General features: G+C 32.7%; 2 protein-coding genes across 2 annotated transcripts; one reads left to right on the forward strand and one right to left on the reverse strand.

Annotated features, from left to right (window-relative positions):
- Positions 1-4,963: 4,963 nt before the first annotated feature.
- On the reverse strand, positions 4,964-8,649 carry LOC139877996 (probable polygalacturonase). Its single transcript, XM_071865344.1, has 5 exons — positions 7,882-8,649; positions 6,976-7,096; positions 6,600-6,848; positions 5,799-5,952; positions 4,964-5,700 (listed from the first exon to the last, which is right to left on the reverse strand). Exons 1-5 carry the CDS (start codon positions 8,392-8,394, stop codon positions 5,175-5,177), a joined length of 1,563 nt encoding a protein of 520 aa, XP_071721445.1. The 5' UTR covers positions 8,395-8,649; the 3' UTR covers positions 4,964-5,174.
- Positions 8,650-8,856: 207 nt separating this feature from the next.
- LOC139878012 (photosystem I chlorophyll a/b-binding protein 6, chloroplastic) lies at positions 8,857-10,117 on the forward strand. The gene is made up of 4 exons (XM_071865345.1): positions 8,857-9,106; positions 9,209-9,246; positions 9,332-9,846; positions 9,924-10,117. The coding sequence occupies exons 1-4, from the start codon at positions 8,868-8,870 to the stop codon at positions 9,948-9,950; spliced, it is 819 nt and encodes a 272-aa protein (XP_071721446.1). The 5' UTR covers positions 8,857-8,867; the 3' UTR covers positions 9,951-10,117.
- The last annotated feature ends 6,186 nt before the right edge of the window (positions 10,118-16,303 follow it).

Consider the following 16,303-nt stretch of genomic DNA (forward strand, 5'->3'; position numbering starts at 1 on the left):
AATAATAAAATTAAATAATAATTTCTTGCAGATGTACAATTACATGTCAAGAGATGTGAGTGCTAGATTTGGGTATGATTATATACTCTCTCAGGCAATTCAACGAGTTCTTTCACTTAGGTGGCATTTTGACTATTTAATCACGATGGGTTGATTAATGTTTAACTAGAAAAGTGGCCCGCGCGATGCCGCGGTACCTTTCAGGTTACATAATCATAGTTAACGTAGCGTTATGTATTTACGGAAATATAAAACGCTTTGTTACAGATGTTTTTGGATACACGTAGTTAGTACCTAGTGTACCTAATGGCGTATGCATTTTTAACGTCATGAAGATTGTGTAAAAAATGAAAACATAACCATCGATATGATGTAGGTAGTTTGGGTTGTTTATTATAAGTGTATGTATATGTATTGAAGATAGCCCGAGGTGTTTAGCGTTTTTTGATAAGTGCCCATATCGCGTATAGTTAGTTCCGTTGGGTTCGTAAGACTTTTTCGAGTTGAACGGTGGTCTCGGAAAAATTTAACTCGCACCGAGCGAGAAGATAGGGCCCGTTATAAATTCGGGTGGAATTAGTTTCTTTTATTTTAATAAAATTATATATTTACACTTTCTACCCCTAAAAATATGTAAACTTGAGGGGCCGTTGTGTAAATCGAGACGAAGTTGAGGGACCGTTTTGTAGTGTGAACGCAAATTCAAGGCGACAATCCGAAACAACTGAAACGGCAATAATCCGGGTGTGTTTTAGTATATAGGTATAATATAATATAATTATAATATAATTATAATATAATATAATAATATAATATAATTGATTAATTAAGGTTGCGTTTTATGTTCTTCAACAACAACAACAACAACAATACCCAATCCCGCGCCTGCGGGGTATGGAGGAGGTAAGATGTAGACAATCCTTCCACTACCCTAAACTAGAAGAGAAGTCGTTTCCTTTACCACGAGTCGAGAAAAGGAATTCTCCACCCATAGGAAAGGGAAATTCATCCCCCTCTCTACTCCAGGGTAGAGAGATTGCTTCCGTGAGGACCTCCGGCTAAAAAGAATTTTTTTTTTTTTTTTTAAAAGATAAGTTAAAAAAAAAAAAAATAAATAAATAAATAAATAGAAAAATAAAAATAAATAAATAAAAATATAGATACATAAAAAAAAAAAAAAAAAAAAAGGGAGACGCCATGAAAATGGTAGAATCAAATTTTCATGGGTTTAAAGCACGCATGAGAAATCAATTTAGGCTCTGAGCGGCAGTCAAGACGCCACTAAAACGGCGCTTGTCGTTGCCTCAATAAAAATAGCCAAAAGACCTTGTGGACAGCAACTCGAGGGCATGCCGGGTGGAAGTTGTTGCGCAAGCAAAGAGCCAACCACCCTTAGCAAACCAAAAACCACTCATGCACCTTTACGGTAGACACCCCCGAAACCACCCAACTAAAAGAAACCAACCAAGCTCTAGAGCAAGGGAAGTCGTCCTCAGCCATAATGGTCCCAAGATGCACCGAGCGATGCGAATCACCTGATCATACATACATGCATACATACGTACATACATACACACATACATAAACCTACATACAACCATACACCAGACATACCTACGTACATACATGAGACATACCTACGTACAAGAAAGGAACAACCTACGTATAAAGCCACACAAACAACCATACATACATAGCAAAAACACCCAGTCCTACATAAACCTAATAGCAAAACATACATACATGAGTGAATATACCACACCTACAGACAAGTAAAAACATGCATACATACATACCTAACAACATATAAACATACATAAAAAACAAACATACAAAAACGTGTGTAACTACATCATACTTTCATTACAAAACCTACATACATGCATGCAAGCATGCATGCATACAAACATACATGGACCTACGTGCATACGTACAAACAACCCAGCAAGCATGCATACATCCAAAACCAAAGATACCGAAAACATACTCATTTAATGATAATAATAATAGTACATAAAACTAATAAAAACGATAGTAATAGTAATACAAATAATAGTAATAATAATAGTTCATATAAATATTAATAGTAATATATATTTGTAAAACAAATACTAATACACTAATAATTAATAGTGAAACAAATAATTTGTGACTTTGTACTCATAAAGTTGTGTACAGATTGAGTTTAATCTGTGAGCACAGTTTGAGTTCAATTTGAGGCAGATTAAGTTCAATCTGTCATAGATTGAGGTCAATTTGTGAACTGACTAAACTCTCAGTCTGTGTTACGTGAATATATATATATATATATATATATATATATATATAGCTAAAAAGCTAGAGAACTAACTAATGTGCATAGATTTACACTTGTGCACAATGTTGCACACTCAAAAAGTTTTGTATTTGTGCACAAAAATATACTTGTTTACAATGGTGCACATTAAAAAAGTTCTGTATTGAACTTTTGGATATATATATATATATATATATATATATATATATATATATATATATATATATATATATAAATTACAGATTGAAGTTCAGTTTCTAGGGTTCTATGGGTTCTCTCCTTATGTAAGTTCTTCATGGATCCCTACCTTATATATATATATATATATATATATATATATATATATATATATATATATATATATATATATATTACAGATTGAAGTTCAGTCTCTAGGGTTCTATGGGTTCTCTCCCTATGTAAGTTCTTTATGGATCCGTACCTTATATATATATATATATATATATATATATATATATATATATATATATATATGGGAGATTAAAGGATAAGTGGTATTTTTGAGATAAGGGGATAAGTAAAATGAGATTTTTATATCGTTTACATTAGAGCTCCAATTTAAAAAAAAATAATAATTCCGTAATCTATTGACATTGTGTAGATTCATAATTTTTTTTTTTTTTTTTTTCAACAGGAGCTTAAAATGCACCTGATGCATGTTAACGTTTTTTGAGGTTTTTTTGAGTTTTTTTTAGGATTTAGCCCGATTTAGAGTTTAGGGGTTAGGGTTTAGGGCTTTCGTGTTTACTCCGTAAACCCTCAACCCTAAACCCTAACCCATAAACCCTAAACTCTAAATCGTTCGTTTAAAAACTCGTTCTAAAACCCTAATTTCTAAACCCTAAACCCTTCTAAACCATAATTACTAAATCCTAAACACTATTTTTTTAATCAAAAGTCATTTTTTCTTTGTTTTTTGTTAAGATGCATCTGCTGCATGAAAGGCAGTTAACATGCATCAAACAGCATCAAAACAGCGGATAACATGCATCAGATGCATCTTAACGCTCCAGTTGGAAGAAAAAAAATCTGAATCTGCACACTGAAAATAGATACCAGCAATTTTTTTTTTTTTTTTAAATCGGAGCTGTAGAACTCGAGATATAAAAATCACAAAATCACTTATCCCCTTATCCTACTTATACCCACTTAGCGCTGGATCTTCACCCTATGTGTGTGTGTGTGTGTGTGTGTGTCGCGCGTGTGTGTTTGTATATGTGTGTGTAAAGAGAGGCGGCTATAGCTTATTGTTTGTGGGGTTACGGGACACCATTAGTTTAACATTTTTATGTAGAACATACTTTTTAAATTGTATAGGACATCACTAAATTTAACTACGGAACCGCATATATTTTTTTGAATCTATTGTTTTTCTTTTAAATTTTATAGAGCGTACTAAATTTAACTACTCGGATCACATATTATTTGATGTTATAGTTTTTTAAGATAAATAATCACTAAAATAACATGCATATTTAATTAGCATTGGGGAAAAAATTCGAGATCTCATTGAGTTTTGATTATGGAATTGCTAGTCGCTAGTATATATATAACCTATGATAAAATGTCAACTTCTATGAATGTCGTGTACTCGTGTGACACCTTAAATAAACAACAAACATATGAGCAACAAACATGAAATAATGATTTTTGAAAGTTAATTGAATAAAAAATTACCAACATATGACATCGGGTATTCAAGTTGGATGCTTCTTTAAACACTTATCCCTAATCAAAATCAAAATCAAAATCAAAATCAAAATCAAAACCATATACTTTAAAATATATTTACGTATACCAACAGTATTTTACACAACACCTTGAATGGTGTTTTGTCGACTTCACATTGTCAACATATTTCACTTGGTCTTCCGTTCATGATGTATGCGAAGTCAGCAGCTTGTACATGACTCTAATTTTGAATTTTAATTCTGTAATACACATCATCATTTTCGTCTTTGAAAGATCTAATCTTAAGATTAGATTAAGATCAAACGATTATTTAAAAATTATAGCATCTAAACATTATAGCATCTTTCAAGTATTTTTTCTAATTATTACTCTCTTCATCTCTAAGTGTCCATAATATTATTTTGAGATGTCACATTTTAAATGTCTATTGTACCATTTCACATTGAATACTTATATTGAGACGGACAGATTCATCAAATACAACCTAAGAAATTTATGAACAAAATTGTAAAGCTATTACTAATGGAGAGTTACCGGAACATCACAATTAAGATGTTTAATAATTTTTTAATGTGTAACACTTTAAAGCATATTTTGTGATCTACAGATACAAAATTAGTGGTGTACAAATCATTCATTTCCAAATTCTGTTTGGAGATTGGACGACCATGGTTAATATGTTGGGTCCAATTGCAGCGAGAAGGTTTGACATAGTAATGTGGCGAAGCTTCTTTTTGCAGCATTGGGTTACTTGATTTGACAAGAGCGCAACAATAAATTATTAAAAAAGAATGGAAGGATGTGTGATCAAGTTATAGATGTGAACTTTCTACGGCTTAAATTGATTGAGTGATGACAATTAAATGGAATTTGAAAATTAATACAGGCATGGTCGGCCATCTTCATTAATTAAACAAGGCCAACTTTAAAGCCAAAGCCATAAAAAGGCCCAATTTGAACTTATAAATAACGTTAATTTATATGAAGTTCGTATATATAAGAGAAAACCAAGCCAATAACAGCAATATATCACCAAACATTCCTCTATATCAACATTTTCCTACAGTAAAAAGAAAAGAAAAGAACACATAAACTCCCTGGAATATTGGCGAAACCTCCAACAAGAACTCGAAAAAATTAAGGTACAATGTACACGAAACCATCATCAGATGTCATAATCTATGTCCGAAGCATTTTCAGATACCGACTTTTTCACAAGGTTTCCTTGTTCATCATAAAGATCAAGATTCTCGCACGGTTTTGGAAAGACGCTACCTATTACCCGTCCTGAAACATAAGCACACTGGAATATATGTTTCTTCTTGTACGTGGTCCCTACCGACATATCCCTAAACGTTACATCTCTCACTCGAATATCTGCACTACCATGTATTCTAACGGGCACACGCACACCCTCACCATGGATATTGCTATAGTTTATGCCACTGATAACTGGAAACGCTTTGGGGTCAAAACCAGCATCAGGGTGCTCGTTGTAATCGGTTTTTATAATTATACCGACCCTCACATTTTCAAAAGTCAGGTTTTTATATGTTATGTCTCGAATATATGCACCTCTGCCTGCAGCTGTTTTTATTCGAACAGCACGTCTTGAGTTCCATACTAGAACATTTTCGACTGTCACGTTTGATACCCCACCTGACATTTCGCTCCCGATTGATATTCCAGCACTGTTAAAGTTTACCAAACATGGATTTATGTTAGAATTTGATATATTTGTTACAAGTTTAGACCACACATGATGGAACAAAGAGGATTGAAACGTTACCTCACCATAGATTGAACTATGAGGTTTCGGATAAGGATGTTTTGGGATGGTCGGCCGTAAGCAACACCGTATTGATCCCAACCACTTTTGATTGCAATGGCATCATCACCAACACTTATGTAGCTGTCTTCTATTACCATATCTTCACATGAATCTGTTTATACCATAACAGGCAAGATATGGTAAGTGAAAATGCAATAAAACGAATAGTAGGCTTGAAGCTAATGTGCAAAAAAATTTAGCAAAATTATAACTCCTATTCTTCAGAAAGGGTTTAAGGGTGCTTTGATGGGCATTATGATAAATAATGGAGTATATAATAATGAATATCCGGATCAGATAACTAATATCTATAAGATGGCCCGTAGAAGATAGTTAACGGATGTGCTTTTGGTTTTTGAAGTTGTAATAATCGGAAAATTACATGTCTTTATGTAAGGAAAATTATGTTTATTTACTAGATTTATAGATTAACTTGCCAAACTAAAAAGAACAATTACTCATTAAAAAAAGATGCATGATATTTTGACGATGTGAGTGTTAAGAGTCAATCAAACATAGGTTGAAAAGAGGAAGACTGATATCCAAAACTGACCATATGACCCTTAAGTAATCAGATAAGTAGAAGCGAGGTTTATACATCCATACACTAAAAACTAATCACTATAACTTCAAGTAATGATCATCGAACAACCAATTCGATAATGAAAATCAAACACATACTGACACACTAAAGAATAGAAAGTAAAAGTAGTTTGCAATTAACTTGAGAGAAGTAAACAAAATGGAAAATACACTTACCAGGATCTATACCATCTGAATTTGGGGCCTCAAAAAGGGGAGCCAAGATTGTCATATTTCTTATTGTTACATTTTTACAATCATACGGATGGAGCGTCCAAAAAGGTGAATTACGTAACGTAATATTAGATATCACAATATCACTTGAATACATGATCTGCACAAGTGGGCCTCTTGTGTGGTTAAGAAGCTTTTGGCGATACCTCGTCCACCATCTTTTACCCTGCCCGTCAATAGTACCATTATGCCCTGTTTAACAAGAATATAATCAGCTCAATTTGTTCTGTTCCATAATGGTTATATGCTCCCGTCTGATACTGATATCTCAAATAAAACCGATGAAAAGGATTTCCAACATGCTGTCAAAAGTATATACCTGTAATCACGACGTCTTTCAGATTTTCACCGTGAATCAAACTCCCGTACCGTGGTCCAGGATGCTCTCTACCATAACCATAAGAAGGCAAAGGAGGCATTAGAGGCCAAAACCTTTCATCCTGTTAAAAGAAAAACAAGATATGTGAGCAAAACACATAATATACAATTACAACCACTTAAAAGGCCAAATGATACTTGGCCCAGAAAATAGATACATAATCATTCCTATTTTGCATGATTTATTCATATCTAATGTCTTACCAATTGAGCATCGAGAGTATCAGTAGTGACATATATCAGTAATAATATGACAAAAAAAAAGGAATAAAAGCCATAGTATCTGCTGCATTCTGCAGTGTTCATACTCCATACATTTATCATATTACACAATCAACTGATATAAGCTCAAAATGCACATAATAATAACGAGTTAATGATAAATACAAAGTTACATTAGAAAAATCCTATAGCTGTGGTTACAAATCAAGGGCCCATCTTGGTTCTAAAAAGCTTTTCTGTACTAACAAACATTTTAATCGTAGCCTCAACTTTAAGCATCGAGATTCGAATCAAGAGCACAATCAGCACTAATATAGGTTATGAAAGCATGATGACAAACACTTCAATCCTGAAATAAATAGATTTCAGATTACTTCATTCATATAACAATTCATCATCTACCTTAAAGTTCAAGTTATCGACTGGTGGTACCATCAGTGAGATCTTTAAAACTATGTGGTGATATACTGCAACTGAATAATTGCAATAGATACATGATCTATAAGTATATGCCTAAGCAACATGGCATATGAGTTGCAATATAATAAGATTAAAGCTTTAACAATCAAAATATGCATACTTTTTTATATACTTCAAGGAAAAAAAACAAATTTACAACACTTACATCTAGACCAAGTATAACGGCATCTTCAGCAAGAAACAGAGTCATATGACTGGTCAAATTAAACGGCGCCGTCAACCATTTTCCGGCAGGTACATTCAGCTGACCACCACCTTTCTTCCCTAATTTCGAAATATAAAACACAGCTTTTTCAAAAGCTAACGTATTTACAGTCACGCCATCACCAACACCTCCAAAATCTGTCAAATTAAACGCCACCGGCCGTAACTTCGGCACCGGACGTCCAACAATCGGTCGCCGGAAAATCAAAATTCCGTCAACAAAATTTCTCTGCCAGATGAACAAAGATGTAAATACAACGATCCATAAGAGTGTAAATAAGGTCTTGTAAGATGAGAGTACGCCGGAGATCGAACGGCGGAGATTAAATCGCCAGATTGAAGGTGGCGATGAAGCGAGGGTTTCAACCATAATAGTGTAGGTATATCTGTAAATTTGAGTTATGGAGAATAGGCAGTGGGTGAGTGGTGTTGATGTATGGGGGTATGAGTACATGAATAACAAAATTGGAGCATTGATTGAAGATGGGTTTGGTGAAGTAGTTGTGATGTCAAAATTAGGGTTTGCAGCAGATTAGTTGTTGGATTTGATTTGGAATTTGGGGAGAATGGAGTGCGTTGGAAGGGATGATCACTGATCTCAGTCACTTATTATTTAATTTATATTTTATATTTAATAATTAGTACAGAGTACTTAATTAATTAATTATTAACTAAAAATTAAAAATTATGTTTTTAACTTTTTTGTTTGCAGAGATATTATCCAACCAAGCAACATCTCACATGGGAAACCCAAATTGTAGAAAGAAATAGAAACCCACTACCAAAAGTGGCCCATGATAACTTCAACATACTATGCACCTCAGGTGGGTCCCACATATCCATACACGTGTCACCATTGGTAAGTTATTTCTCTTCTTCAATTAAAACACCTTCCTATACTCCCATTGCCATCCAACACAAACCACCATGGCTTTCACCATTGCTTCCACCTCTCATTCATCATCCCTCCCAACCATTAATACACATGTTAACCGAAAGTCTTTTTATGCAGAAAAAAGTTGTACTTTAAGGTACATGTTGAGAAGCAGCAACAGATTGAAGGTTAAAGCAGCTAAAGAAGGTGTTTCAAGTGTCTGTGAACCACTTCCTGCTGATAGACCTGTTTGGTTCCCAGGAACCACCCCTCCACCATGGCTTGATGGCAGGTCATTTTTCTAATTTCTTTTTTTTTTTTTTTTCATTTTTATACATAATCTCAATCAATATATATTTCCTTAAAAAATTCTCATTTTCTTGATTTGTATTAGCCTTCCTGGAGATTTTGGCTTTGACCCACTTGGCTTAGGTACCTAAAAGTTCAATGGATAATCTTCATTTTGTTTAATACATTAATTACTCACATAAAGAAAGTTCCTTTTTTGTTTAATTAGGATCTGACCCAAAAACACTCCAGTGGTTTGCACAAGCTGAGTTGATGCACAGCAGATGGGCCATGCTGGCAGTAGCTGGTATTCTGATTCCAGAATGGCTTAAAGGCCTGGGCTTTCTTGAAAACTTTTCGTGGTTCGAAGCGGGCTCTAGAGAATACTTTGCTGACTCAACTACATTATTCGTAGTTCAATTAGCCTTGATGGGTTGGGTGGAGGGACGAAGATGGGCTGACATGATCAAACCAGGGTGCGTCGACATCGAGCCTAATTTTCCCAACAAAAAGAAACCAAAGCCTGATGTTGGGTACCCTGGTGGATTATGGTTCGACCCATTCATGTGGGGAAGAGGGTCCCCAGAACCAGTGATGGTTCTGAGGACCAAAGAAATAAAGAACGGGCGACTAGCCATGCTGGCTTTTACTGGTTTTGTGTTCCAAGCCATATACACAGGTCAAAGTCCCCTCGAAAACCTAGCGGCTCACCTTGCGGATCCTGGTCACGTCAACATTTTCTCGGTACTTATCTTATATTTTCTTTACTTAACAATACGTTCAAGATTGTTGTGTCTAATTAGAATTTTGTGCACTTTCAGGCATTCAGCAACCAAATCCAGTTATGAATCCTTACAACTTATCCTTCCTTTAATCATATGATTTATGAACTTGTACTAGTAATTATTACAAATATTCATCCAATGTAAATTGTTTTGCTTCAACTTGTGACATATAAGCAAGGTTGAAGAACTCGCAACTCGAGAAGTTCTTGGCGGGACAATTTTTAGGAGTTCTCGGAGAACTCGGGGAGAACTTGGGAGAACTCTGTTGTTGACTTTCTTTGACTTTAATTATAAATATATATTTTTGAATATATATATATATATATATATATATATATATATATATATATATATATATATATATATATATATATATATATATATATTAGACTTTTGAGATAATTTTTATGATTTAACCGGGAAATTAAATAAAATCGGATATTGACCGGAAAATTAACCGAGAAGTACAAGAAATTGGTCGTTGACCGATTTTTTTCAAGTTCATAAAACGAGAACTCGTCAAACTTCTGAATCCGAGTTATCGCCGAGTTCTTGGGCATTTTTTCCGGTTTTTGCAACCTTGCATATAAGTACTTGAACTTCTTACATTAAATAACTTAGGAGCTAAATTGGGACAAAAACTAAATGTGTAATGACATGAAAATGATTTAAGTATGTGGATTTGAATATATTATATATGTGGTTCCTTAAGCATAAACGAAAAGTTTAAGTAGTGAGCTGATCAAACAAATGCACTAATGGATTTTTCTTCAAGTTCTCACATCTTCAATACAGGTTTTACATATGGGTTTTTCCTACTGTCGTCAATGGGTTGCTTCTCATCATTATACATTTTAGCAAGGTATAAATATAAATATATAAATATAAATATATTAATAATATCTATTCTATAGTATCTAATAAATCTATAAAATGATGATGTTATAAATAAGGATTATTTAAGCTTAAAAAAAATTCAAAAATAAAAAGAAAATTTTTAAACCCCTATGATGATGTCATTAAAATAATTAATTGTATTTAATAAAAATATTAATATGTTAATTGTATAATTAATGAAGCATTATGTACAACTTTATGATAAAACACCCCCATAATCATATGTATAATATTTGAAGCATTACGTATAATCATATGGTAAAACACTTCATGACCATATGTACAATATTTTAAGTATTATATACAATCTTATGATAAAACATCCACATGACTATATGTACCAACTTTAAAACAAATTGTAGAATCTTTTACAAAACACCTCATAAACACATGTACAAACTTTAAAGGATATTGTATAATCTTCATATAATAATTATATTTTAATTTAAAAAAAAAAAATCAAGAGACATTTGTTAGTACTAATAATTATTATTAAAAATATAAATATTCAAATTTTAAGCAAACTTTATTACTATAACTTATTAGTATAATTATAATTATTTTTATTATATTATTATTATTCAAATATGAGTTCTCTTTACGAATTAATTACGTTACATATGTATGTGAATTACATGTCTCAATAAAAGGTTGTAATGTATGCTTTTATAACAAGGAAATAGTGATTGTGATGAAAATTGAAAGAGTGTGGTGGTAGAATAAATATAATTCATCTATTCTGACAAAGTTAAGTACATCGATATGTTTGTTAAAACAACGACAAATTTTTTAGTTGGAATCCTGTGATTCCACGGGTCATTAAACCAACTAACATTTACATTCACTTAATAATTAAAATAAATCATTAAACTGTTTCGTTTAAATAAACTCGTGATTTTACGGGTCATTTCACTGGTACAAAAGTAAATATAAATTCAATGAAGATTAAACTAGTTATAAAGTGTATTTTATTTTCAAGGAATTTTAGTTCAAAGAACTCTTGTCGGGCTGACACTTTTATATCTTCAAGAAGGTTCCTAGCATGCCAACAAGTGATGGCATCTAGAATATGTTATTCATGTTATTCAATACTACATTCGTCTCAAATCTATTGTCCTGTTTTGACTTTAAAGGTCTTTTATTTCCAACTTTGACTTTAAATTATTTTTTATGTGTTACACAATACTTGATGAGCGTTATATCGTTAAAAAATATATTCAAAAACCAATCAATTGATATAAGTTCCATCGAAGAATATATAATACAAACGTAATTATCCAAAGTCAGAGTAGGAAGAAAAAGACCTTCATAGTCAAAACAGGATAATAGATTCGAGGCGGAGGTAGTATGTGTTATAATTCTGCAAAACTGGAAAATAAAAGAAAAAGACCACAATGGAGAGATTTTAAGGTGACTCTCAACCATTACACACTTCTTTCACAAAATAAACTGCCACGTTGTATTCGTCTTTTGAATTTTTGAGATCGTTCGAAGGGCCTACTTGTGGATTTTTTTAGGGATGTAAACGAGACGAGTTCTAGGCTCGAGCTCGGCTCGCTTAAATTTCAAAGAGCTCGAGCTCTGTTTGGTTCGAACTTAATACTTTAAGCTCGAACTTGGCTCGTTGAACTTGACTCGTTAATTACGTAATTTTATTTTACCTTAAATTATTTAATAATTTTATTATATTATGTAACATCCCGCCTTTTTCCGTTAAATCATTTTAACGTCCGTCTTTTTTTTTATATAATACATTTCATATCTAGATTTGTATCTTCCGTTGACTAGCGTTTTAATATTTTCGTTATTTAATTATAACATCTCTCGTTTACTCTAGCGTATTTAAAATAATTCGTTTGGTTAATTCACGCACCCGCTTTCAAACTCGATGGACTAAGGTTGCCAAAGGACCAAAGTGGCAACTAGGTCAAAGGGTCAAACCCTCCTCCCCACCACTCATTCCATTTTCTTTTTCTTTTCCATTTTTCTCTCATTTACTACTTCCATTTTCATCTTCAAATAAAGATTCATCATCCATTTCCAATCTAGCAATCAAACATTAAAACGAATTGTACTTTTGTGATCCTTGCATCATCCTCTTCAATTTGGTACCAATTTCGCCACTTGGGGTAAAGTTTCTAAAAACTCTAATTTTCTCTAATTCGATTTATAGACTTGAAATGGTGTTAGTTAGTGTCTATGGCTCGAGGCTAACAGGAATATATGATTTATTCGCTCGATCTTGTTGTTTTGCATAAACTAGCATGAACTTGAAATTGATGTGTTTAATCTTGAGTTTTGGATGATTAAATGTTGTTTAAATATTAAAGTTCATGTATTAAAAGTGTTATTAGCATCGTTAGCTTCGTTTTGGTATGTTGGATGACATGAAAACCTTACATTAACATGATTATTGATTTTGTGATTCTTGGTTAGGGTTTGATAGATCTTAAAACGAACTTTTGGTACATTAAATGCTTTGCAATGTTATTTGTAAGTGTTTAGTTGTATTGTATGCATAATTACCTACGAAATGTCATATTGTATGTGTAAATTGGGTTCCCAAATCATGAAATGCGTTTTACGAACTTGAAACTTGAATGATGAACTTTTAACGATCATTCAACGAGGATTTTGTTGTTGTAAATAATGTAATTGTTTATTGATATGTGTTTAATTGTATTCCTCGTTAAATTACCTTTCCAAGGATATAAGATACGTGTTTTGAATGTTTACGGTTCATAAATTGTGTTTGTTTGAAGTATGGTTCGTGCACTTGTTAAAATTCAGAAACAGCATTTTCCCAGGTACAGGAGCGCCGCATCTGAACTAAGAGCGCCGCTCCTGGTCAGCCTTTTGTGGAGTTTTTCATCAGACGTCAGGAGCGCCGCTCCTGGAAACAAGAGCGTCGCTTCTGGGTCCTCAAGAGCGCCGCTCCTGGTTTTGATGCGCCGCTCCTGTGCTGAAAAAGTAGACCAACTTATTTTGTGTTTTCACGAATTCATCCCCGCTTACTCGCAACTCCGATTAACATGAAATTTGACCAATGTGCTTATATATGATTTCTCATCATGAAAAAATTGTCGGATACCCGACCCGACCCCGTTGACTTTGACTTTGACCAAGTTTGACTTTTAGTCAAACTTAACCAAATGCGTATGCAATCGTTCTAACATGCTTTTATACTTATGTCTTGCATGAAACTTGACAACGTGATTCACATGCTATATATAATCGAGTCGTAATGAGCCATATGACTAATTGAACACATTTCGCCCGACCTTTTGTCGTAACCGTTAATTGATACAATTAAATTGTTTAGGTCAAGGCTAAACAACTTTCATGCACACGTTTACTTTGTGAAGTAACTTTATACTCGTGCACTCAAGGTGATATCATAGTCCCATCTTTTCAACAACTTTCATACTTTAAACCATGGGATGAGAAACATATACGGTTTATACTTTTATACTTTGAACACAAGTACGAAAACAAACATTCCACGTACGAGTTAGAACAAAAATCCTCAATTCAATTATCATTAGTTACACTTGCAGGGTGTAAGCGAGTAATTATGTTGTGTGGCCATACGGGTTTGACGAACCCTCATTCGGACGGTTCGCTACCGTTAGCGGATGAAATATAATTTTATCGTGTATAGTGTAGGTTCTAACACTATGGATTCTGATAATGCTAAAAAAGAACATATATTTCATAGCATTATCCTTCAAGAAATACAAGCTTTTAGTTGCAATTGTTCTATTTACAAGTGATATTCGTTTAAATAATAAAAGGTGAAGACAAAAGACAGATTCGACGAATTGAAGACGCAAACGACCAAAAAGCTCAAAATTACAAAATACAATCAAAGAGGTTCCAATTATTGATTAGAAGCGTCTCAAAATTACAAGAGTACAAGAAGCGAAACACAAAATACAAGATATTAAATTGTACGCAAGGACGTTCGAAAATCCGGAACCGGGACCAAAGTCAACTCTCAACACTCGACGCAACGGACTAAAAATTACAAGTTAACTATGCATATAAATAAAATATAATATTTAAATAATTCTTATAATTATTTATATATTATATTATTATTTATAAACGTCGGCAAGAAAGAAAACAAAGATATGTGACTTCTCCCAGCTGGCCATGCGATCGCATGGCCTGGAGGCACAAAAGCCATGCGATCGCATGGCACTGAAATCCAGCCCAGGTCCTATAAATTCAACGCGTTTTGGCCAAAATAAACACATCTTTTTCTTTCTCTCTATCATACGATATATATATATATATATATATATATATATATATATATATATATATATATATATATATATATATATATATATATATATATATATATATATATATTATATTTTAATTTTAATTTTAATTTCTAATAATAAGGATATGTTAGCGAATGTTGTAAGGGTGTAAGTCAAAATTATGTCCGTGTAACACTACGCTATTTTTAATCATTGTAAGTTATGTTCAACCTTTTTAATTTAATGTCTCGTAGCTAAGTTATTATTATGCTTATTTAATACCGAAGTAATCATGATGTTGGGCTAAAAATATTAAAATTGGGTAATTCTGCTTTGTACCATAATTGGGGTTTGGACAAAAGAACGACACTTGTAGAAATTAGACTATGGACTATTAATGGGCTTTATATTTGTTTAACTAAATGATAGTTTGTTAATTTTAATATAAAGATTTACAATTGGACGTACCTAGAAATAACTATATACACTCGATCGGACACGATGGGCGGGATATTTATATGTACGAATAATCGTTCATTTAACCGGACACGGGAATGGATTAATAGTTAATAGACTTATTAAAACAGGGTGAAATTATGTACAAGGACACTTGGCATAATTGATAACAAAGTATTAAAACCTTGTTACAGTTTAAGTCCCCAATTAGTTGGAATATTTGACTTCGGATATAAGGATAATTTGACGAGGACACTCGCACTTTATATTTATGACTGATGGAATGTTATGGACAAAAACCAGACGGACATATTAAATAATCCAGGACAAAGGACAATTAACCCATGGGAATAAACTAAAATCAACACGTCAAACATCATGATTATGGAAGTTTAAATAAGCATAATTCTTTTATTTTCATATTTAATTGCACTTCTAATTATTGCACTTTTATTTATTGTCATTGTATTTAATTGCACTTTTAATTATCGTACTTTTTAATTATCGCACTTTTATTTATCGCAATTTCATTATCGTTATTTATTTTACGCTTAAAATTAAGTCTTTTATTTATTTAATATTTTACATTAGGTTTTAACTGCGATTAAAGTTTTAAAAATCGACAAACCAGTCATTAAACGGTAAAAACCCCCTTTTTATAATAATAATATTACTTATATATATATTTGTTTTTTTTTATAAATTAAAACTAATATAGCGTTAAGCTTGTTTAAGTGTATCCCTGTGGAACGAACCGGACTTACTAAAAACTACACTACTGTACGATTAGGT

Source organism: Rutidosis leptorrhynchoides, chromosome 1 (assembly GCF_046630445.1).
Source record: "Rutidosis leptorrhynchoides isolate AG116_Rl617_1_P2 chromosome 1, CSIRO_AGI_Rlap_v1, whole genome shotgun sequence".
NCBI classification, from domain to species: domain Eukaryota; kingdom Viridiplantae; phylum Streptophyta; class Magnoliopsida; order Asterales; family Asteraceae; genus Rutidosis; species Rutidosis leptorrhynchoides.

Coding starts and splice junctions, on each gene's coding strand:
- LOC139877996 (XM_071865344.1), bottom strand. CDS start 8,394: ATGTACTCATACCCCCATACATCAACACCACTCACCCACTGCCTATTC. Junction 6,849..6,975: donor GAAAGACGTCGTGATTACAG/GTATATACTTTT, acceptor CTTGTTAAACAG/GGCATAATGGTACTATTGAC. Junction 5,953..6,599: donor TTCAGATGGTATAGATCCTG/GTAAGTGTATTT, acceptor TGGTATAAACAG/ATTCATGTGAAGATATGGTA.
- LOC139878012 (XM_071865345.1), top strand. CDS start 8,868: ATGGCTTTCACCATTGCTTCCACCTCTCATTCATCATCCCTCCCAACC. Junction 9,247..9,331: donor CTTTGACCCACTTGGCTTAG/GTACCTAAAAGT, acceptor TTGTTTAATTAG/GATCTGACCCAAAAACACTC. Junction 9,847..9,923: donor GTCACGTCAACATTTTCTCG/GTACTTATCTTA, acceptor GTGCACTTTCAG/GCATTCAGCAACCAAATCCA.